Raw genomic sequence first — 24848 nt, forward strand, 5'->3', positions numbered from 1 at the left:
TCAGGCTGTCATTGACTGCAAAGGATTTGCAACCAAGTATTAAAAGTGACAATTAGATTTATGATTATGTTAGTTTGTCCAATTATTTTTGGTCCCTTAAAAAGGGGGGGGCCACATATAAAATGTGGCCCCCCCTGCCACATCTGTTACAGCTACCTAGGCTACATAATTATATATTTTTATTTACAGTGCCCAATCGGGACCCCCCTGCAGCCTAGCCCCCTTGTCAACCACCTAGGTTGCCTATGTCTAAAAACGCCCCTGCAAACAGCGCTGCAGTTTTGACACTTTGACATTTGTGTTATAGTATGCGGGCGACACAGTGTAAGCCTACAAACCTATCAAAATGAAAAGCACAGCATCGGAAGTTTGGTAACATATATAATAAAGGTTTGACTTTTTGACGGAGCCGAAGCACACGTCCGCAACCCTTTACCCACCAGTTGAGAAACACAGGTATAAATGATTTATCTGATATACAGTTAGGTCCATAAATATTTGGACATTGACACAATTTTCATCATTTTGGCTCTGTATACCACCACAATGGATTTGAAATGAAACAATCAAGATGTGCTTTAAGTGCAGACTTTCAGCTTTAATTTCAGGGTATTTACATCCAAATCAGGTGAACGGTGTAGGAATTACAATACATTTTATATGTGGCCCCCCCCCTTTTTAAGGGACCAAAAGTAATTGGACAATTGGCTGCTCAGCTGTTCCATGGCCAGGTGTATGTTATTCCCTCATGGGAGTTTGTTATTTCATTGACAAGGAGCAGATAAAAGGTCTAGAGTTAATTTCAAGTATGATATTTGTGTTTGGAATCTGTTGCTGTCAACTCTCAATATGAAGTCCAAAGAGCTGTCACCATCAGTGAAGCAAGCCATCGTTAGGCTGAAAAATCAAAACAAACCTATCAGAGAGATAGAAAAAACATTAGGTGTGGCTCAATCAACTGTTTGGTACATTCTTAAAAAGAAAGAACGCACTGGTGAGCTCAGCAACACCAAAAGACCCGGAAGACCACGGAAAACAACTGTGGTGGATGACAGAAGAATTCTTTCCCTGGTGAAGAAAAACCCCTTCACAACAGTTGGCCAGATCAAGAACACTCTCCAGGAGGTAGGCGTATCTGTGTCAAAGTCAAAAATTAAGAGAAGACTTCACCAGAGTAAATACAGAGGGTTCACCACAAGATGTAAACCATTGGTGAGTCTCAAAAACAGGAAGACCAGATTAGAGTTTGCCAAAAAACATCTAAAAGAGCCTGTACAGTTCTGGAACAACATCCTATGGACAGATGAGACCAAGATCAACTTGTACCAGAATGATGGGAAGAGAAGAGTATGGAGAAGGGAAGGAACTGCTCATGATCCAAAGCATACCACCTCATCAGTGAAGCATGGTGGAGGTAGTGTTATGGCGTGGGCATGTATGGCTGCCAATGGAACTGGTTCCCTTGTATTTATTGATGATGTGACTGCTGACAAAAGCAGTAGGATGAATTCTGAAGTGTTTCTGGCAATATTATCTGCTCAGATTCAGCCAAATGCTTCAGAACTCATAGGACGGCGCTTCACAGTGCAGATGGACAATGACCCGAAGCATACTGCGAAATCAACCAAAGCGTTTTTTAAGGCAAAGAAGTGGAATGTTCTGCAATGGCCAAGTCAATCACCTGACCTAAATCCAATTGAGCATGCATTTCACTTGCTAAAGACAAAACTGAAGGGAAAATGCCCCAAGAACAAGCAGGAACTGAAGACAGTTGCAGTAGAGGCCTGGCAGAGCATCACCAGGGACGAAACCCAGCGTCTGGTGATGTCTATGGGTTCCAGACTTCAGGCTGTCATTGACTGCAAAGGATTTGCAACCAAGTATTAAAAGTGACAATTAGATTTATGATTATGTTAGTTTGTCCAATTATTTTTGGTCCCTTAAAAAGGGGGGGGGGCACATATAAAATGTGTTGTAATTCCTACACCGTTCACCTGATTTGGATGTAAATACCCTGAAATTAAAGCTGAAAGTCTGCACTTAAAGCACATCTTGATTGTTTCATTTCAAATCCATTGTGGTGGTATACAGAGCCAAAATGATGAAAATTGTGTCAATGTCCAAATATTTATGGACCTAACTGTATGAGAGAGAACAATGGTTGTGCTCGCCGAAGGCTTGAGCACACCCAATAATAATATATATTGACATTTGAGTTTAGTCATTTAGCAGACGCTCTTATCCAGAGCTACTTACAGTAATTACAGGGACATTCCCCCGAGGCAAGTAGTTTGAAGTGCCTTGCCCAAGGACACAACGTCATTTTGCACAGCCGGGAATTGAACCAGCAACCTTCGTATTACTAGGCCAATTCCCTAACCGCTCAGCCACCTGACTCTATATGAGAGAGAACAAAGGCTGGTTCTTGCCGAAGGCAAGCACACCCAATTATTGCAGATGCTTTAATATTTTGATTCAGTGTGTTAAATCAGTCCAAACACTGTGATGTTAATTATGAATACAATTCATTATTTTAATTCAGAATCTTCCAATGAGAGTGTTGCACAGTTGTGTGGTGTATAATGAGTATAAGTAAATCAGTGTCTGCTGGTGTAGTTGATAACGGTAACTCTTATATTAGGGTTGTGGGTTAAAGAATCGCATGCATTTTCAGTATTTGATTAGCAATGGAATGTGACAGCTTAACCCCAAATGAGTGTACGAACTCACACCATGCAGACTTTTTTGTTAATGCCTCTACCCTGAGCACAAATCCCAAAAATCTATGGCAAGCCGTTTTAACATTTATTTCTGAAAACGTACTAGTCACTATTTTGAAGTTACTAGTACTTATTATTTAGTTACTAGTAACTATTCCAACAGTTACTAGTATCTATTCCTGTTTTACTAGTAACAAATTGCACATTTTTAATAATAATAATAATAATAAATTGTATTTCTAACGCACCTTTCATCTGAAAACAGATCTCAAGGTGCTACAGTTAAGATTATAAAACAAGGTAAAACATCAATATAAAATACAATTAGATAATTAACTGACAAGATCTGCTAAAAATAAATGTTTTTAGTCTTTTTTTTAAAGTCTCAGTGGTTTGAGGTGCCCTCAGATGGTCGGGGAGGGCGTTCCAGATCCGGGGGGCGGGGGAACAGAAAGCCTAGTCACCCATGGTGCTGAATTTGTTCTGGGGAGATTGGGGGCTCTGCTTTACAGATATTTACTATTTGTTTCCAACTAGTATCTATTCCAATAGTTACTAACTACTATTTCAGTTTTACTAGTATCTAATAATTAGATACTAGTACTTATACATTAGTTGGGTGTGCTCAAGCCTTCGGCGAGAGCACAACCTTTGTTCTCTCACATATATATTATTATTATTATTATTATTTTTATTTCTTTTTGCCCCCCTAAAACTCAATATTTGGCCTACCTAGACAACCTAGGTGTCAAAAGTTTCGTCTTGGTAGCGATTGAGTTGCTTCTATTGGGATTTACGTTCCGTTGCATGGTTTAGGCTGAAGTTAAGTTTTTGTGGCGAAAAGTGAAGCTAACGGTGGCTAATTTGCTAGCCACAGTCACTGACGTTACTAACGTCACTACGTCACGAAAACACGCGTGACTACCTTTGGCAGAACATTCGTTTCGTATCTGTTAACTTGGGGTATAGCTAGGCTAACTATAGCTTTACTGCAAGACAGCTAATTTGTTAGCCACAGTCACTGACGTTACTAACGTCACTACGTCACTAACGTCACGAAAACACGCGTGACTACCTTTGGCAGAACATTCGTTTCGCATCTGTTAAGGGATAGCTAGGCTAACTATAGCTTTACTGCAAGGCAGCTGCAGAAACGCCACAAGCAAAGAGGCCAGGGTGATAACTATTTACTTATTTTACTTTGTGATATGACACACAATTGTGATGTGTAATGTAACTACAATATAAGCTGATATTATTAAGGAAGTACATCTACTTTCGGAAACAGTAGTCTACTACTTCACTGAAGTATTAGCATCATGACATTATAGCCTGTGTTGCCCGGGCAACACATACTACAGTGGTCTATGATGTATCTGTTTTCAATCGTTAAAATACACATTCCTCACATATACATTTTCGTTGTAGGATTTATTCTGACATTAGTAAACGATTTGTTGGTGAAATTACCATTACCTGTGGTTTCAAACCAGTGTAGCTAACTGGAACGCTGTAGCTTACGCGAGACACACTACAAAAACATCTACAGTACACAGCTGTTTAGGAAGTCAAACGGCGACAGAACATGTTCGGCACTCTCCTTACTTAAATCAAAAGTCTATCTAACTACTAACCTGAACTTCATTGCCACAGCCTAAACGTTGTCAATCTGTTCATGAAAATAATTAATTTCAGCCTAAACCATACAACGGAACGTTAAATCCAATTCAACCAACGCAATCGCTACCAAGACGAACACAGCAGTAGTCTACTAGTACTGTACCGTAGTAGTACAATTTACCGGGGCAGCTTCTCCACACAGGGATATATCGCATTTTGCGTTGTTACTGACAATGGTCGCTACCAGTGAGCTTTTTATGAATGAGCGATTTTCCACTAAATAAATGTCAAGCTTATTTACGTTTTGGGGGGCATATTTTCAGTTAGCAGATGGTACTGTTTGAATCGCGATTCCACCTTCTACTGCCGGGTAACGTCGTAGAATAATCTTCAAAGGGGGTTCTTTATTTATGAATGAATGCAATGAGTAGGCTACATGCCTGAAAATATCACGAGAAGGGAAAAACTTAAAATGACGTTTAAGTCATAGAGATTAGGTCAATTTTTACACCGGTCTGCCAAATGTATTCGTTTTGATTCAACGATGAGGCTGCCTCTTGCAGGGGAAATGAGAAGACATCTATTTCATTCTACACTTCACTCGTATTTTCAGTTGTAAATGAGCAGCATTTTTGTCTGTTTTTTTTAAATCTATTTAATCTTTATAAATAATAACTATGCATTTTCATATAAAATATACAGAAATCAGTTGTACAAATGTCATTCAAAAACGGACCCCTGTGCAACCGACGCAAGCAAGCACACCCTACAATTTCCCCAGAAATTGTACCCTCTCTAGTTACTAGTATCTATTTCAATTCTTACTAGTAAAAGTTGTATTGTTACTAGTAACATTTAAATTGAACTATCAAGTAGTCATTTCGACTACTCAACACAGAGTCACCGCTGCTCCTCCGCGTCGAGAGGGGCCAGTTGAGGTGGCTCGGGCATCTGATAAGGATTCCTCCTGGACGCCTCCCTGGTGAGGTGTTCTGGGCACGTCCCACTGGGAAGAGGCCCCGGGGAAGACCCAGGACACGCTGGAGGGACTATGTCTCTCGGATGGCCTGGGAACGCCTCGGGGTCCCCCAGGAAGAGCTGGTGGAAGTGGCCGGGGAGAGGGAAGTCCGGGCCTCCCTGCTTAGGTTGCTGCCCCCGCTACCCGACCCCCGGAAAAGCGGCAGATGATGGATGGATGGAAGTAGTCAATTTTACTCTTCATAAGCAATGACGAGTAAAAAAGCAATTCTTACTAGTAAGAATAATAATGTTACTAGTATCTAACGAATAGTTACTAGTAAAAGTGGAACAGATACTAGTAACTGTTGGAATAGTTACTAGTAACTAAATAATAAGTACTAGTACCTTCAAAATAGTGACTAGTACGTTTTTATAAATAAATGTTAAAACGGCTTGCCATGAGAATCTTGTTTAAAATGAAACCATAGGTCACCCTCACCTTATTGGGTTCAACTGTGGAATTGCTGTGGTTCGTTGTTGACCAAACATATTTTATAATCAACATCATCTCATTTAGACATTTACATTTAGTCATTTAGCAGACGCTCTTATCCAGAGCGACTTACAGTAGTACAGGGACATTTCCCCTGAGGCAAGTAGGGTGAAGTGCTTTGCCCAAGGACACAACGTAATTTGGCACAGCCAAGAATCGAACTGGCAACCTTATGATTACTAGCCCAATTCCCTAACCGCTCAGCCACCTGACTCCCTAGGCAAATCACTGATCTCACAGTGATTTGCCTTAAGACTGTTGCTGTAGTGGCCCATGGCCATAAATACTAGTGTGGTGGACACTGGCTCCAGCTCCTGAATCGCTAGTCATGCCCAGTTTTGAAATTGACGGTGGTGATATTGGGTGGGTTAAAAATTTATTATTAATCAGTAGTCCCAACTTGTTGTCTCTTTATAGCAATGCAACGGCCCTCATGATGTTGACAGGCAAGGTTAACTTTACCTTAATAGCTTCACGCTATTTCTAATATGACTTGTGTTGCATTTTTCAAATGTTGTCGGATAAATGTTTCAAATCCACAATTCCTTGTTGGGACACAGCCATTTCTCCTCTACAAGCAACCATGGGAAACAGAAAAGCAAATTCTTAGCTAAACTTGCTGTCAGCCAGTCTATATCAATATCAATCAATATTATTCTTCCAAATACCTATCATAAATATGATTTGGCTTCATATCAACTATGAAACAAACATTATATGGCATGCTGCCATGAAAGAAAGTTTCACAGAAAATTAAGAGAAAAAGGCTAATACAATTACCCTACGTAGGTTGGAAAACACATTTGGACCCTGACTACCTTCAAGCTGACGTAGTTAGCTAGATAGAAAACATGACCACCACTTAATAGATGGATGGGTTACTGTAGCTTATTTGATGATGGCAAATAAATGCATTTCAAAATTGTCTTCTAGAATCAACGTAAGTAAAATAGTACATTAAATTAGTCGCTAAAAGTTGGACGTGAGAAATCTCTGTTACAAGTTACAGAAGTTTCTAATGCAAAAATATAAACTCAAAAGCAAAAAAAAGTTTTAAGTTTCAAATGCTCAAAAAATTATATTCTATGGCAAAAAAAGTTTATAATGCAAAAAATACTAACGTTTTGCACATCACTACAAAATATTTGGTGCAATTTTATTTATTTTTGCTTTGAAGCCTCGAATTTGCTCTCAACATAGACAGAAATGTATCTCCATAAGGGCTTAGCCCTGTTATTTGAATAATTAATACATTATTTAAGTTGAATAATACTATATTAAAGAATTGGCATTACATACTAGCTAGCAGCCTACATAATGCCACTGAAGACAATTTTTTTAAATTTCTTATAGCAAGTTCCCAAAAATAGCCTGTTGTAGGTTTTGCCTTTGCCCTTTCTTAAAGATGCTGTAAAGCAAATTCCATGATTTGCTTCTCAGTACATTATATACGTGTGAAATGAGTTGCTGAAAGCATGTGCAAAGCTCTAAAACTGTCGCACTGAAATGTGGAGTTAGACTGTTGAACAGTTTCTCACCCGTTTTCAGCTCAGGTTTTGTATAGGCGGGGCAAAACCCAACCTATTTACGTCACAGCCACCTATCTATGTCAGATCACAGATGGCTGCATTCTGTTACTCAGCTGGTACGGTGCAAAGACAAAGCAATTAACACATAAAACACTCAGAGACTGCAGGTAGGTCTGTTCTGATATCTGAAATTGATTTAGCTAGTGTTGCTGTTGTTGCTAAATTCACTAAATTTTAAGGGGCGGAGCTTCAGCTCCTTCAGGCGACACGCCCCCCCCAGTCTCAAGCAGAGAAAACTGCTGATTTTCTCACGATTTCAAAGCCTAATTTAACATACTTGTCAGTGTTTTTTTTTTTTTCGAATTTTGATGGGTAATTAACAACACATTCTTCTGTGGTGTGATGAACTTATTTTCAATTCCACTTTACAGCATCTTTAACTGTAACGTTAAAGGGGTCATTGACTGATTTTATAGAGTATTTCACACTGTTCCTTAAGGTCTCCGAATAGGGTAGGTAACATTGGTTGGGCTGAAAATGGCCCGGGTGCTGTTCTATGCGCCCTATTGCAACCCTGTGAAATAGCCCTAGAATGAAACAAGAGGTTTTCTCCATTTTATGGTATGCTCATGAATATTTAGATGAGCTGCGCGCTGATGGAAGCTGTGGAGCAAAGATGCAACATAGCCAAACATGCATCGTGAATTGTAGATTTACATGACAACAGAGGTTATTTATTCGAATGAAACAGTCAGGAAAATGAAATAACGTTAGCCCCATTGCCAATAAACTAAATCATCACACATTCTACCTATGCTAGATACAGGATACGTTAGCATTGCTAATAACTGTTAGCGACAAAATCATACTTACAGCTTGCGGTTGTGATGAGCATACGGTCGGATGTGTATGTACATTTTGGGGCGTGACAAAGGTACAGAGCAGAGCCAAAAAAGGTGGAGCCACCGATCTGACGTCAATTTGGTGGCTTTTTGGAAATCGCCCGTTTTACAGCGGCAGTTTCAAATTGTGAGATTTACATAGGAAAGAGGTGTCAATGGACTTCACTGTATGTCCATTTTACCCACCGAACTGTCGTTATTCAACTATAACAAGGTAAACTCGGTTTTGCAGTCAATGACCCCTTTAATGTCTGGTCTGTTAGGTCCAAGCTGCTTAATTAGTAGTAGTTGGTACTTTATTTATCCCTATGGGGAGATTGGAGCAGACAAGTAGAGGAAATGGGGAAAAATACAAGGTTCAAATTTATTAAATACCCAGTACCAAAAAAACACCGGGCGGTGTGTAATTACTGGGTCATACTAGGGGTGGAACGGTACACTGAAGTCATGGTTCGGTTCATACCGCGGTTCAGACATCACAGTTTGGTACGAGTTCGGTACAACGGAGGGAAAAGCAAAACAAACCAGGTTCCTCTACGAGTGAATACTGGCGTATTGAAGATATGTAAATTCTGATTGCGTCAGTAATTCTTTTGGCCCTATTTGTATGTGTATCTAATGGCTGGTTAAACACTGTAGGGAGGAGAAGTTGGACAGTTTTTTTAGTCTCGTTCCAGTGATTGGCACACCTGAGTGATGGCGTCGGATATCTTTAGTCATTTAGCACACGCTAAATGCGTTATATGCGTTAGCATGTTAGATGTTTTTCCACTCACATACCATAATTACCAAATGTTTTTAATAAAATCGCGCTTGGAGAAATTCCTCAACTCCGTGATATTGGCAGACACCGCTGCTGTCATTTTCACTTGAATTTTGTGGGGATTACGCTTACAATGTAGCTGGTGTAATGACGTTAGCTGTGCAAATGTCCAGTAATATCTCGATTTTAATTGTTCCATGTTTGATACGTAACGTAGGTGATTACTGGCATAACATATTTACGTGCAAAGGCACAGCAGAGTTGAAGAATACAGGATCGAAGTGCGCAAGTGAGTTTTTCTCTTGTCGTCCGCAGTGAACGGACAGTAAAAGCACTGTTTGCAATCTTTTTTGTATTTCATTATGCGTAGCTGCTACATTTGTCATCGTAACGTCTAAACAATTGGAATAAAATACATATTGCATATATATAAATCACAATAATAAACAGTAAAAATACAAATACAAGTTTATTAAAAAAAAATATTTTATAAACATTTTTACGTTGGAATTTTGGCACGGTAGGCAGTGCCTACCTTGCCTACCCAGACTGCACGTCACTGCCCACTAGGGATGGGTATCGAGAACCGGTTCTTGTTTACTTGGTTCCCAGTGAACCGATTCCTTGGAATCGTCAGCCAAATTCTTTAACGATTCTGCAGCAAACATGGCAACTAGGCAGAAGCGTTCTAAAGTTTGGTTGTATTTCACACGACAAAATGACAACAACGCCACTTGTAACGCGTGTAAAAAGTCTATTTCGTCAAAGGGAGGAATTACAACAAATATGAAGAAGCATTTGAACACACAGCATGGAATGAAGTTACTGGAATGTCATGTGTTCGATGCATGCAGCAGCGCAGCTAACGTTCGCGCTTCATCTCTTACTATCCAAGGTAGAGCTAAACCCCTCAAAAGTGATTACAACCACTTGTCACTGTGTGAAGCAATTTGCCTTTATTGTGTATAGTAGATCAAGTTATCTTCTGTCCCGTCGTTTGAAGCATACATTTTAGCTCCATCTCCCATTATTGATCACTTCACGTTAATTATCGGAGGGCATGTGTTATCACAAACGTTCGCGTTGTCGTGTTAACCCATTATTAAACTGAGCATATCGATTTTTAATCCATTATTAAACTTAGCATTTTAATTGTTGCTCTTGTTGGTTAGTTGTAACGGTTTTAAATTATTTTACTCGCTGTGAAATATTTCACTGTTGATTGTTTTTCGACAGGTACACTCTTGCACTTTTTTGAGTTTCATGTTGTTTAATTGTAACTTGTTTAACTGCATGCTCTTATGGTTCTTCCCTTTGGTACTTATTTGGTTTTTCACAATGTATACTTCATGTTTGGGGCTATCTCGTTGTTATGATCAGTGACCTATGCTCTTTTGTAAAGCTCTCTCTTGGAAGTCCCTTTGGATAAAAGCGTCTGCTAAATGCATAAATGTAAATGTAATGTAAATTGTTTAACAGAATGGCCGATGTTTGACACTGTCATATTATATGATTTGACCTTGGCTGAAAATGGAATATTATATAGTTAAGCTAGTGTAGCTAATAGAAGTGTAGAAGAAGAGCAACGGAAACATTTAAATGTGTATGTATACATACTGTATATGGTGTGCAGCATTATAGAAAATGATATAAAAGAAAATGTATGTAAATAAACCCGTTTGTGCTCTTTCCCCCCCCCCCCCCCTTGCCCAATAAGAATCGAAAAAGAGAATCGATAAGGTATCGAATCAATAAGCAGGAATCTCTGACTCACGGCAGCACCAATCAGAGCTTCAGAGCTTCAGATTAGATGTCCCTAAAGAACAATATCTAACAGTAGTTCCGCATTACATTAATTAATTTGCACGCAAGTTTTATTTATTTTTATACAGTGTATTCTCCGTGTAATTTCATGCATCGAACCGTGACGTCCGTACCGTACGGTTCGGTACGAATACATGTACCGTTCCACTCCTAGGTCATACACATATGTCCAAAACAATTTAACGCTGTTGCACGCAGGAGTAATACACATACACACAAAACAATTTAATGCAGGTGAGTCAGGGGTAGTACACATTTGTACAAAAAAAGTTTGTCTCGGGTGACACACTTGTCAGTGACGCAGGTAAAACTGCTAACTGTGAATAGCATGAGCCATTGAACAACCTGTAACTTAAGGCCGAATCCCAATACTCTGTTTTACCCCTACCCCTTAGTTTTGCGCGTTCATGTGAGAGTAAGTGGTCTCCCAATACTCTTTTTGATCAAGGGGTAGGCCTAAGACAAAGGGGTACACACCCCTTAAAACCAAGTGTTTTCGGGAGCTTACTTGAAACCAAGGGGTATGTGAATACTGCGCAACCTGCAACAATGGCGACCAGATCAGCCAGAGTCCCATAAATGTAATATATTCGGCTTAAATAATTGATTAAAAAATTATGACAGTCTTGTTTTGTGCTCGACACAGTCCTGTACATATGTATTTGCAACCATGTTCTTAATTGAAATGTTTTTTTAACCCTCGTGCTGCCTTCGGGTCACATGACCCAAAGGTTCATAATGAACCATCGTTGTGTTTACCCAATTTTACCCAATACAAAAACAAATTAAAATAATTTTCTTTTAACCTTTGCAATGTGGGGGGTCTGAGACAGCCTAGCTGTTAAAAGAAAATGCTTCACTTTGTCTTTGTATGCAGTAAATCTGTCGCAATACAACGGTGGGTCACAATGACTGATGGGTCAGAATGACCCGAAGATAACACAAGGGTTAAATCGCTTGTGTGCTACGCTAACGTTACATTGCTGATTTGAATGGACTCCATGCATGTCTACAGTTTTAACTGTAGCAGCAAATTTAGTTTGATATCAGTGCATAACACTACTTGCTTTGGAGACATTGATATACGTAACCGTAACACTACCTGACCCTTTCAAGGGCTAGTGGTGGGGTGGTACACATCCTCCCTGTGAGAGAGATAGAAGGGCAGATCAGGGGCCGGTGTCAATGTCACAGGGGATTACAGAACTTTGTACAATCTCCTCAACGTTCTGACATTCTCTGTGTTATTGATTGGATGTCAGATGCACAATTTGCCAACCATAATCTTGTACACATAAGCCACTGAGTTGTATTCAGGACTGGGTTTTCTCGCATGTGTGTGTATGTGCTTGTTTTCAGTGTGTAAGGGTGACGAACCTAAACTCATTTGTCAAAAACAATCGGTCCCTTCAACCCGTAAATTGCTCTGTGCAAACAAAACCTCATCTCACACACACACTCACTGGTGTGGATTCTCTCCCCCAAAATTATCCCCTGACCACGACATTACCTTTGAGCTTCTCTGTGGCATTTAACGAACAAGCAGTATTGAAATTGATAATTATGTTGTCCTGGATGACGAAGAGGATAGGGGTGAAACAGATATGGACTCACCAGGCAGAGAGGAGCTTAAATAGGTCACGACAAGGTCATGATTCCCAAAGCATTCTCTTTGTACATCCGTTGGCATTGTTCTATAGAATCACAGAGCAATTCTGTCTTTGTACGAACATTTAGTATTGGCCTCTGCCTGTGCTGTGCTGTAGGCAGTAGTCAAATATTTAGGTCAGTACACATAGTGGATCAAGTGCTGTGTTGGTAGGTATTTGAGGTATGTTTGGTAAAAAATAACTTTTTGTGTACCATAAACATGTTATTCAAGCTAATAACACCGTCTGAGAGTTGTTGAGCAACACAGACAACAGTGCCAGTGGAAAGTCAATTTCACATTTATGAGTGGTCTTTCCAGCCCAACCGCCTTTTGCGAGGCGGGCCCTTTTTTTCGTGGCTCAATATGGAAGAAAGCATGGAAGTTTTGGGTGCACTGTTTCTCATATTATATACACTACCGTTCAAAAGTTTGGGGTCACTTAAAAATGTCCTTATTTTTCAAAGAAAAGCACTGTTTTTTTCAATGAAGATAATGTTAAATTAATCAGAAATACACTATACATTGTTAATGTGGTAAATGACTATTCTAGGTGGAAACGTCTGGTTTTTAATGAAATAGCTACATAGGTGTATAGAGGCCCATTTCCAGCAACTATTACTGTATGTGTTCGAATGGTACATTGTGTTTGCTAATTGCCTTAGAAGACTAATGGATGATTAGAAGGATCAGAATTAGAATGCCAAAGGTCTGCAATGTTGTAATTGCTGCAAATGGAGCATTATTTGACGAAAGCAAAGTTTGAAGAACAACATTTATATTTCAAATAAAAATAATTATTTCTAATAATAATAATTAACCTTGTAAATTTCTTGACTATATTTGATATTCATTTTGAAAGTTATTTGATAAATAAAAGTGTGAGTTTTCATGGAAAACACGAAATTGTCTGGGTGACCCCAAACTTTTGAACAGTAGTGTATATATTTGTAATGTTACCTATTGCAGTTTTAAGACAGCATACTGTATGCTGTTCAGGTGCTGTGTAATCACTGTATGTTTCTGCTCTCCACAGAAAGTAATGAATAATCACAAAAAGTATATTCAGTCTTTCTGGTGGTATTCTTTTTTTTTTAATAAACTGTTGCAATGCAGTGTGGGAATGAAGCCTCAGTGCAGTCAACAAGCCATTCCTATTTACATTTACATTTATTCATTTAGCAGACACTTTTATCCAAAGCGACTTCCAAGAGAGAGCTTTACAAAGTGCATAGGTCACTGATCATAACAACAAGATAGCCACAAAACATCGCGAGTAGCCAAAACATGAAGCACACATTGTGAACAACCAAAGTAAGTGCCAAAGGGAAGAACCATAAGAGCATGTAGTTAAACAAGTTACAATTAAACAACATGAACCGCTATAAGTGCAAGTGTACCTGTGGAAAAAGCAAGCAACAATAATAAAAACAATATATCACAGCGAGTACAACAATTTAAATCAGTTACCACTAACCACAAGAGCAACAAGTCTCTAAGCAAGAATCATTGTGATCCTTGAGGAAACTAACATCGGGTCAAGCGAACCATTCCTAAGTACCGTTGTACTCCCGGAACAAGTGCGTCTTGAGCCTTTTCTTGAAGGTGGAGAGACAGTCAGTGTCTCTGATGGAGGTGGGGAGTTGATTCCACCACTGGGGGGCCAGACAGAAGAGCTTGTGTTGGGACCGGGCGGTCTTGAGCGGTGGGACCACCAGGCGGTTGTCTGAAGAAGACCGTAGGTGACGGGTGGGGGTGTAAGGCTGCAGGAGAGACTTGATGTAGACGGGTGCAGTCCCGTTCACTGCTCGGAAGGTCAGTACCAGGGTCTTGAATCTGATATGGGCCATGATAGGTAGCCAGTGGAGAGAGATGAGGTGCGGGGTAACATGGGAGCGTCTGGGTAGATTGTAGACCAGGCGGGCCGCTGCGTTCTGAATCCTCTGAAGAGGGTGGGTTGCACATGCTGGGAGACCAGCGAGCAGCGAGTTGCAATAGTCCAACTTGGAGAGGACAAGTGCTTGGACTAGCAGCTGGGTGGAGTGCTCAGACAGGTATCTCCTGATCTTCCGGATGTTAGATGTTAGATGATGTAGAGGGTGTATCTACACGACCGGGAGACCGCAGCAATGTGGGCCGTGAGGGAGAGCTCGTCGTCCATGGTAACCCCAAGGTTCCTGGCAGAGGATGAAGGGGTCACCGTCGCAGATCCCAGGGTGATTGAGAGATCGTGGGAGATGGAGGGTTTAGCCGGGATGATGAGAAGTTCTGTTTTGGCGAGGTTCAGCTGGAGGTGGTGCTCGGTCATCCAGGCGGAGATGTCTGTGAGGCAGGCCTCAATCCTAGCTGAGATCCCCGGATCGGTCGGGGGGAACGACAGGTACAGCTGCGTGTCGTCAGCGTAGCAGTGGTAGGAGAAGCCATGGGAGGTGATGATTGGTCCAAGTGAGGTGGTGTACAGAGAGAAGAGGAGGGGTCCAAGGATGGAGCCCTGTGGGACACCAGTGGAGAGCTGGCGAGGTCCTGACAGTTTGCCTCCCCAGGAAACCTGGTAGGATCTTCCCGACAGGTAGGATGTGATCCACTGGAGTGCAGTGCCAGTGATGCCCATCTCAGAAAGTCTGGCGAGCAGGATCTGGTGGTTAACCGTATCAAACGCTGCAGAAAGGTCCAACAGAATGATGACGGATGACCTGGAAGCCGCTCTGGCAGACTGGAGGGCAGTGGTGACTGAAAGGAGGGCAGTCTCTGTGGAGTGGCCAGTCTTGAAGCCCGATTGGTTGGGGTCAAGCAGGTTGTTCTGAGAAAGTTAGACAGTTGGTTAGATACAGCATGTTCAATTGTTTTTGAAAGGAAGGGTAACAGTGATACCGGTCTGTAGTTCTGGAGGACAGCAGGGTTAAGGGAGGGTTTTTTGAGTAGAGGGGTAACTCTAGCCTGTTTGAAGGCAGAGGGGAAGGTGCCAGAGGTAAGAGAGGAGTTAAGGACATGGAGAAGAAAAGTTATGATGGAGGGGGAGATGGTTTGAAAGAGAGGGGAGGGGATAGGATCAAGGGGACAGGAGGTGGGGCGATGAGAGAGAATGAGGTCAGAGATCTCTGCCTCAGACAGGGGAGAAAAAGAGTTTAGACATTTAGTTGGGTCAGTCATGGAGGGTGAGAGAGTAGGAAAGGTGGGTTTAGGGAACCGACTGCTAATGTCGGCGACTTTTTTCTCAAAGAAGGAGGAGAAGTCGTCTGCTGTCAGGGTGGAGGGAGGGGGTGGGGGAGGTGGGTTAAGAAGGGTGGAGAAGGTAGAAAAAAGTTTGTGGGGGTTTGAAGCAGAGTTAATTTTGTTCAGAAAGTAGAGGGTTTTAGCACCAGTTATGGGAGAAGAGAAGGATTTGAGGAGGGAGTGATACTTATCAAGGTCCAGACCGCCTTTGGACTTGCGCCATCTCCTCTCAGCTGCCCGAAGGGTGAACCGTTCTTCACGAATAACATCCGTAAGCCACGGGCAGGAGGGAGAAGATCGTGCAGGCCTGGTTGACAGGGGACAGAGAGAGTCAAGTGATGCAGTTAAAGTGGTTAACAAGGCGTCGGTGGCAGTGTTAGTGGGGTGGGACGAGAACTCGTCAATGGGGGGGAGGGAGAATGTTACAATAGAGGAGAAATGGGAGGGGGATAGGGAGCGGAGGTTGCGCCGGAAAGTTACAAGGGGAGGGGAGGTAGAAGGAGTTGGAGGGAGAGAGATAGAGAATTGGATAAAGTAGTGATCAGAAATATGCAGTGGGGTTACAGAGGTTAAGTCAGTGATACAGTTACGTGTCAGAATGAGGTCTAGCTGTTTGCCTGCCTTGTGGGTCGCCGGTGTGCTCAGCAGCGTCAGGTCCAAGGAGGTCAGGAGAGACAAGAAGTCGACGGCCTGCGTTCCTTGGAGGTGGATGTTGAAGTCCCCAAGGACTATAAGGGGGGTTCCATCATCCGGGAGGACGCTGAGGAGCATGTCCAGCTCCTCCACAAAGTCGGCTAGCAGGCCTGGTGGGCGATAAAGAACAATTAAGCATGCTTTGATAGGATCAGTTAGCATCACATAATGGTGTTCAAATGATTTGGCAGTAACAGGGAGTGGTGTGGATGTGTATTTAATGTGGGGAAAGAAGCAACCCTGTCCCACCACCCCGCCCGGTTGAGCGGGGTGAGTGAGTGAAGGAGTGTATAGAAGCAACTATTTTTCATATTTCAGACATGTAGCGTACAATAAAACATTTGCCATCATGTTACATTAACTACCATGGAACTACATAGCAATACCTATAATAAAACATTGTAGATACGCAGGAATGTACTTAAATGTGATGTTGTATTCAGGGCACTACACTGCAACCGAAATGGTCGCATTTGCGACCTTTTGAAATGCCATGCAATTTTTTGTGTCGCAAATGTATCACTGATTATTTTTGTGCTTACCTTAAGTTTTAGGCAATATGCTAGGATTTATTATGAGCATTTGGTAAAACAGTAATGTGTATTTTAAGAATAAGTTTTAAAACGTGCTCTGAGCATTCAACACATCAAGTTAGCTTTAGCCCCCCGCCCCCCGCCCCCCTCCCAGAATGGTGTAGTAGCCTAACGTTGATTTGAAACAAATCAACCTCTCGTCAAGACGCACGCAGCAATCGCATATAGGCTACTCAAATCTGACGTGTTAAAATGAAGTGGACAATTCGCCATGTACGGAGCATGTGAACGAGAATGATACAGACATATGAATTTCAACACCAGTGGCTCGAAGAATACCAGTGATCAGCGTATAAATAGTATTGCCAAACTTTTTCACCAGCGCAAGGCGCAAAGTGTAGCCTATTTAAAAGTCTCATGTTTTTGTATCGCTTCAGATTCCTCACTACATAAAATGTGGTTGTCATTACAGTTTACTTAAGTCTTCTAAATTAAATAAACCTCGGTCTGCGAAAAAGTAGTATCGCCAGGCAAATGAGGCAATACTTGTTTCAAAAGTAATATTGCCATGGCAATACTGGCAATACTGACGGCGGCGGCAATGGTTAAGGTACCCTACCAAGACGGAGCAATGCACTGTGTGTACTGTAAATTGTGGGCCTTCAATTGCAGGACTGTCCAAATTTGTAACAGCGTCAAAACAATTAAAACCCAAAACATTGAAGCTTCACAAAGATGGTATAAAGCATGTGAAGTGTAGAGACAGGTAGGGCCTACATATCCAATAACACAGCAGCACTCCCGACTGCATTTCGGCATTATTTTTCCTTAAGAGTTCAGGAGTCTGCCCATCAGTGCCCCAACCATAGCATGTTGAAATCTAAAATAAATTCATTTTGCACTTCATAATGTAGGCCTACTATCCCAATCAAATAAATAAATAAATCTATCCCAATCAATGTTAAAGAAAACAAGAAGGCATGTAGTTTAAAAGTTGGCAAGTAATTAAAGGTCCCATGGCATGCTTTTTTTGGATGCTTTTATATAGGCCTTAGTGGTCCCCTAATACTGTATCTGAAGTCTCATTCCCGAAATTCGGCCTTGGTGCAGAATTACAGCCACTAGGAGCAGTCCCACAAAAAGCTTTCCTTAGGACGTGCCAAATCTGTAGCTTTAAATGCCATGAAGAGGAGATAGGCGGGACTAACTGCCATTGCAAGCCATGATGTATCTCAAGGAAAAAACAATATCGCGCTGGCACGGTCATAGATCATTTTCTCATTGATGGGCCAAATTCTCTGTGCGGGCAAAGCAGAGAAAGGGGAAGTTGTACCAAAAGGTTAACATTGTTACCAAAATGGTAACATCCGCTTACACCTGGAACTGGACCTTGAACACCTCAGTTGTGTAACAACTTGTACCGCTAATCCATAGTGAAATGTAGCTGCATATCAGTTCCTTACTAATATCCTATCTAACCACAATGTTGTTACTTGATATGTAGTTACATGGTAGAAAATGTAAACTCAATACAATAAAGTGTTGCCAAACATTCTAATCTTGCCTACAGACAATGCCTACTACATTAGATATTTTATGAAGAATTCAAATATATACATCTACACAGACACACCAATTGCTCTGAAAGTGCCAAGTCAATGGAAGGAATAGTTAAGATGAGTTCAAGACAAAATCAATGTATTTATTACACATATGTGAGGTGCAGGTGTCTGTTACACTCAAGTTGAGTATCACAGAAGACTGGACAATGAATACAGAAAATCAAGAGAGTATATGGTTTGCAGGCACTGAAAAAGGACACTGTATGCTAGATAGCTTTTGTTTAGGTCTTTAGATAGGGCTCCCAGAAATGGCCTTGTCATTGCTTCTATTTTCCTCATTCAAAGTTGCATGGCATTATACACTTTGGAAATATGGTGACCTCTGACTTACATTAGTGACACAGGCCTTTCATAGTCACACCTTACAAAGACCCAACTTATGGCTAAGCAGGCATAATGAAACAGAATAATATCAATTTATCAATGATACAAGAAACATAGGCATACTTCTCTCCTGGACATAACCAAGGGTTATGTGCTCGTGAGCTTAATATTGCAAGGTATAGATCAAACATTGTTTATTATATTCAGAACATTTCAAACAGTGTAGAAATAATAAAGATCATTTTCTTTAATTGTTGTTAACTGATCAGTGGTTTAAGGACAGACCTCTTCAGTGGATGGGATATATTAGACATGAAAGTGAACATTTTGTCCTCAAAGTTGATGTGTTATAAACAGGAAATAAGGGTGCGAGGATATGAGCGACTTTAAGGAGGACCAAATTGTGATGGCTAGATGACTGGGTCAGAGCATATCCAAAACTACAGCTATTGTTAGGTGTTCCTGGTCTGCAGTGGTCAGTACCTATCCAAAGTTGTCCAAGGAAGGAAAAGCGGTGAACCGATGACAGGGTCATGGGCAAGGCTCATTGATGCACGTGGGAAGCACAGGGTGGCCCGTGTGATCTGATCCAATAGACGAGCTACTGTAGCTCAAATGGCTGAAAACGTTAATGCTGGTTCTGATAGAAAGTTGTCAGAACACACAGTGCATCGCAGTTTATTGTGTTTGGTGTTGCGAAGCCGCAGTCAAGTCAGGGTGCCCATGCTGACCCCTGTCCACTGCCAAAAGTGCCTACAATGGGCAAGTCAACATCAAAACTGGACCATGGAGCAATGGGAGAAGGTGGCCTGGTCTGATGAATCACGATTTATTTTACATTGCGTGGATGGCCGGGTGCGTCATTTACCTGGGGAACACATGGCATCAGGATGCACAATGGGAAGAAGGAAAGCCGGTGTAAGCAGTGTGATGCTTTGGGCAATATTCTGCTGGGAAAATTTGGTTCCTGACATTCATGTTGATGTTAATTAACACGTGCCAATGCTAACCAAACCTGCCTAAGCATTGTTGCTGACCATGTACACCCTTTCATGGAAACAGTATTCCCTGATTGCAGTGGCATCTTTCAGCAGGATGATGCACCCTGCCACAAAGAAAAAATGGTTCAGGAATGGGCATTAAGATCCCCAGATATTAATCCAATCGAGCATCTGTGGGATGTGCTGGCCAACATGTACAATCCATGGAGGCCCCACCTCGCAATTTACAAAGACTTAAAGGATTTGCTGCTAATGTCTTGGTGTCAGATACCACAGCGCACCTTCAGTGGTTTAGTGGAGTCCATGCCTCAACGGGTCAGGGCTGTTTTGGCGGTAAAAGGGGACCTACACAATATTGGGCAGGTGGTCATAATGTTATGGCTGATTGGTGTATATTCCACATGGAGACAAAGACAATAAATAAAGTTATGAAAAAACTTAGCATAGAAAATTGTCTAGCTGTTTTTGGGTTACATGATCATAACCAGTGTTCCCAATAGATGTTACCGGGAATGAGTTCAACATCAGATTTATTTATATATATATAGTAGTGCTGTCAAATGATTAAAATATTTAATCGCTATTAATTGCATTAATGTCATATTGACATTAATGCATGTCATGTCATATTGACATGTTAACTCGCAATTAATCGCACATTTTTATCTATTCTTAATGTCCCTTGATTTATTTTGGTCCCATTATTTTTTGTCCTCCACAACGTTAACAGGCCTACATGCAGTAGCCACCCATTTAGCTATGGCTCTAGTAAGTTTGTTCTTAGTTGTGGTATTCATGTGCTTCTGTCTGAAGTCATCCATTGTCGTCTGGCTTTGACGAGGGGGTGGAGAATTCGCATCAGCTGTGTGCTTGGCCATCAAGTGGTATTTCAGACTGGATGTGCTGCGATGACAGCTTAGTTCACAACGACAAAACACACGGATCACTTTGGTCTTGTCAATGGAACCATTTGGCAACTTTTTTAAAGTAAACTTTCCATTCAGAATCTTATTGGCATCCATTTCGGCATCTCGCGCTCGCCATCCACTCAAAACTTAACGTTAGCCTACTACTCTTTGGCCGGCTCGCAAGCCCAAACAAGTGTGTGCCTGTTGTTTTGTTTACGGTATAGCTAGATCCAGTGTAGTGTTGTAGTTTTTCTAACATTTCTAGTTGTTGCAACAGCGTGTAAAAAAAAAATACGTTTGCTAGGCCAAAAAGAACATTAATCTCGCAATAAAAAAATTATCGCAGTTAAAATGGGTTTGCGTTAACGCCGTTAATAACGCGTTTAACAGACAGCACTAATATATAGATATGTAACTGCACTAAGTTTCAGAACTAGGCTGTTGTAATGCTTTTGGGAAAAGAGACTGGATCAGATAGCTAACAAGCTTAGAATATTTTATTGGGGAATATATATTTTTGCATCATATAACTTAAACTGGGGGGCAGAAAAAACAACTGTGCCCCTTCTTGCCTCCTCATGGTGACGGGCCTACATTTGATAGCTTAGCTTGCCGTAAGCATTTCTCAAACTTCCAGAACTAAAATACAGACAGATGATGTGCATGTACTGAGCCGTGCATTTACCTAATCGTTACATCCATACCGTGAATTTGCGGTATGAATATATATTACATTACATTTAGCAGACTCTCTTATCCAGCGCGACTTACAGTAAGTAAAGGGACATTCACCCAAGGCAAGTAGAGTGAAGTGCCTTGCCCAAGGACACAATGTAATTTGGCACGGCTAGGAATCAAACCAGCAACCTTCTGATTAATATTCCGATTCCCTAACTGCTCAGCCATCTGGCTATATGTACCCCATAAATATATTTGTGTGTATACACCCTCACACGCACATATATCATAAAGGATGTAAAGAACATTTGGACATGTCAATGTAAATAACATTTAAATATAATATATACTGGCCATTAAAAGTCTGTGGATGATGACACATTTATTTAGTTATTTAGTTTCTATACTAACAACAAAGTGCATTTTAAGGGAATTTGTATGCGTATCATTTTACATTTTTTGCCATCTCACTCAAAACAAATAAATCAGATTTAATAATGAAAACTATTTAGCCGGTGAAGAGTGGTCAAACTCACTCCTCAGGTATGTATACAGGCCACCGGTGTAAGTGAATCTGTAGCTTTTGGTGGCGTGTTCGATCCCCGGTGCGGGCGAACGTTGGCCATGTGTTGCTCTGACAGGGTCGTGGCCACATCTGTTACAGCTACCTAGGCTACATAATTATATATTTGTATTTACAGTGCCCAATCGGGACCCCCCTGCAGCCTAGCCCCCTTGTCAACCACCTAGGTTGCCTATGTCTAAAAACGCCCCTGCAAACAGCGCTGCAGTTTTGACACTTTGACATTTGTGTTATAGTATGCGGGCGACACAGTGTAAGCCTACAAACCTATCAAAATGAAAAGCACAGCATCGGAAGTTTGGTAACATATATAATAAAGGTTTGACTTTTTGACGGAGCCGAAGCACACGTCCGCAACCCTTTACCCACCAGTTGAGAAACACGGGTATCAATGATTTATCTGATATACAGTTAGGTCCATAAATATTTGGACATTGACACAATTTTCATCATTTTGGCTCTGTATACCACCACAATGGATTTGAAATGAAACAATCAAGATGTGCTTTAAGTGCAGACTTTCAGCTTTAATTTCAGGGTATTTACATCCAAATCAGGTGAACGGTGTAGGAATTACAATACATTTTATATGTGGCCCCCCCCCTTTTTAAGGGACCAAAAGTAATTGGACAATTGGCTGCTCAGCTGTTCCATGGCCAGGTGTATGTTATTCCCTCATGGGAGTTTGTTATTTCATTGACAAGGAGCAGATAAAAGGTCTAGAGTTAATTTCAAGTATGATATTTGTGTTTGGAATCTGTTGCTGTCAACTCTCAATATGAAGTCCAAAGAGCTGTCACCATCAGTGAAGCAAGCCATCGTTAGGCTGAAAAATCAAAACAAACCTATCAGAGAGATAGCAAAAACATTAGGTGTGGCTCAATCAACTGTTTGGTACATTCTTAAAAAGAAAGAACGCACTGGTGAGCTCAGCAACACCAAAAGACCCGGAAGACCACTGTGGTGGATGACAGAAGAATTCTTTCCCTGGTGAAGAAAAACCCCTTCACAACAGTTGGCCAGATCAAGAACACTCTCCAGGAGGTAGGCGTATCTGTGTCAAAGTCAAAAATTAAGAGAAGACTTCACCAGAGTAAATACAGAGGGTTCACCACAAGATGTAAACCATTGGTGAGTCTCAAAAACAGGAAGACCAGATTAGAGTTTGCCAAAAAACATCTAAAAGAGCCTGTACAGTTCTGGAACAACATCCTATGGACAGATGAGACCAAGATCAACTTGTACCAGAATGATGGGAAGAGAAGAGTATGGAGAAGGGAAGGAACTGCTCATGATCCAAAGCATACCACCTCATCAGTGAAGCATGGTGGAGGTAGTGTTATGGCGTGGGCATGTATGGCTGCCAATGGAACTGGTTCCCTTGTATTTATTGATGATGTGACTGCTGACAAAAGCAGTAGGATGAATTCTGAAGTGTTTCTGGCAATATTATCTGCTCAGATTCAGCCAAATGCTTCAGAACTCATAGGACGGCGCTTCACAGTGCAGATGGACAATGACCCGAAGCATACTGCGAAATCAACCAAAGCGTTTTTTAAGGCAAAGAAGTGGAATGTTCTGCAATGGCCAAGTCAATCACCTGACCTAAATCCAATTGAGCATGCATTTCACTTGCTAAAGACAAAACTGAAGGGAAAATGCCCCAAGAACAAGCAGGAACTGAAGACAGTTGCAGTAGAGGCCTGGCAGAGCATCACCAGGGACGAAACCCAGCGTCTGGTGATGTCTATGGGTTCCAGACTTCAGGCTGTCATTGACTGCAAAGGATTTGCAACCAAGTATTAAAAGTGACAATTAGATTTATGATTATGTTAGTTTGTCCAATTATTTTTGGTCCCTTAAAAAGGGGGGGGGGCACATATAAAATGTGTTGTAATTCCTACACCGTTCACCTGATTTGGATGTAAATACCCTGAAATTAAAGCTGAAAGTCTGCACTTAAAGCACATCTTGATTGTTTCATTTCAAATCCATTGTGGTGGTATACAGAGCCAAAATGATGAAAATTGTGTCAATGTCCAAATATTTATGGACTTAACTGTACATGAAACCAACAATGAAAAATGTGTGTTTTGTGTGTGCTTTTAATCTATGCTTTTCTGTTTTAGTTTATCTTGTGTGGACAATATATTGTTTTAGACTTATGTTAATGTGAATAAGTCACAGATTTACAAATAGTGCCATAAAACACCTTTCTGTCTTGATATTCTTCAATTGTTTGTTTTATATGTGTGGGTGTGTTTTTCTGTGTCCAGTATGAACAGGATGAGTAGTCTGCCACGTGGTTTTGGGTCACTGCCTGCTCTTGAGGTACTGGACCTCACCTATAACAACCTGAATGAGAGCTCCCTGCCTGGGAACTTCTTCTACCTTAGTGAGTCTTTCTATGTCTGTCACACACACACCAACACACCACACCCAGCATTATCATCTTTGTTGATTTTGGAGATGATGACAATCACTCCTTTCATGCATTTAACACTGTTCTTTCTCTCTTTCACACTATTTTGCATGCTCTGCTTCTACAACTAAATAGACTGTTATTTTAATACCGTGATGACATAACAGAATCTCGCAAAGTAATCAGCTATATTCAGATCCCAGGGTTTCCCGCCGAAAATGTGTTAATTAAGGTGGGGTTTGCCATCAGAACCGGGGGGGGCGCCTTAACTACAAAACATTGTAGTTAAGGCGGCAGTCGTGTGTTGCTTAGGCGGCTGCCTTAAGTGAAAAGTGCTGCGGGAAACCCAGGA

At 41.2% G+C, this 24848-nt stretch overlaps 1 protein-coding gene across 2 annotated transcripts in view; it reads left to right on the forward strand.

Annotated features, from left to right (window-relative positions):
* The window catches only part of rsu1 (Ras suppressor protein 1), a 110882-nt gene that overhangs the window by 17846 nt on the left and 68188 nt on the right, over positions 1 to 24848 (forward strand). For both annotated transcript variants that reach the window (XM_062479603.1, XM_062479602.1), the window contains exon 5: positions 24351 to 24469. In XM_062479603.1, the coding sequence (XP_062335587.1) occupies positions 24351 to 24469 (119 nt within the window). The remainder of the gene's footprint in view (positions 1 to 24350; positions 24470 to 24848) is intronic.

The sequence above is a fragment of the Osmerus eperlanus genome, chromosome 15 (assembly GCF_963692335.1).
Source record: "Osmerus eperlanus chromosome 15, fOsmEpe2.1, whole genome shotgun sequence".
NCBI lineage: Eukaryota > Metazoa > Chordata > Actinopteri > Osmeriformes > Osmeridae > Osmerus > Osmerus eperlanus.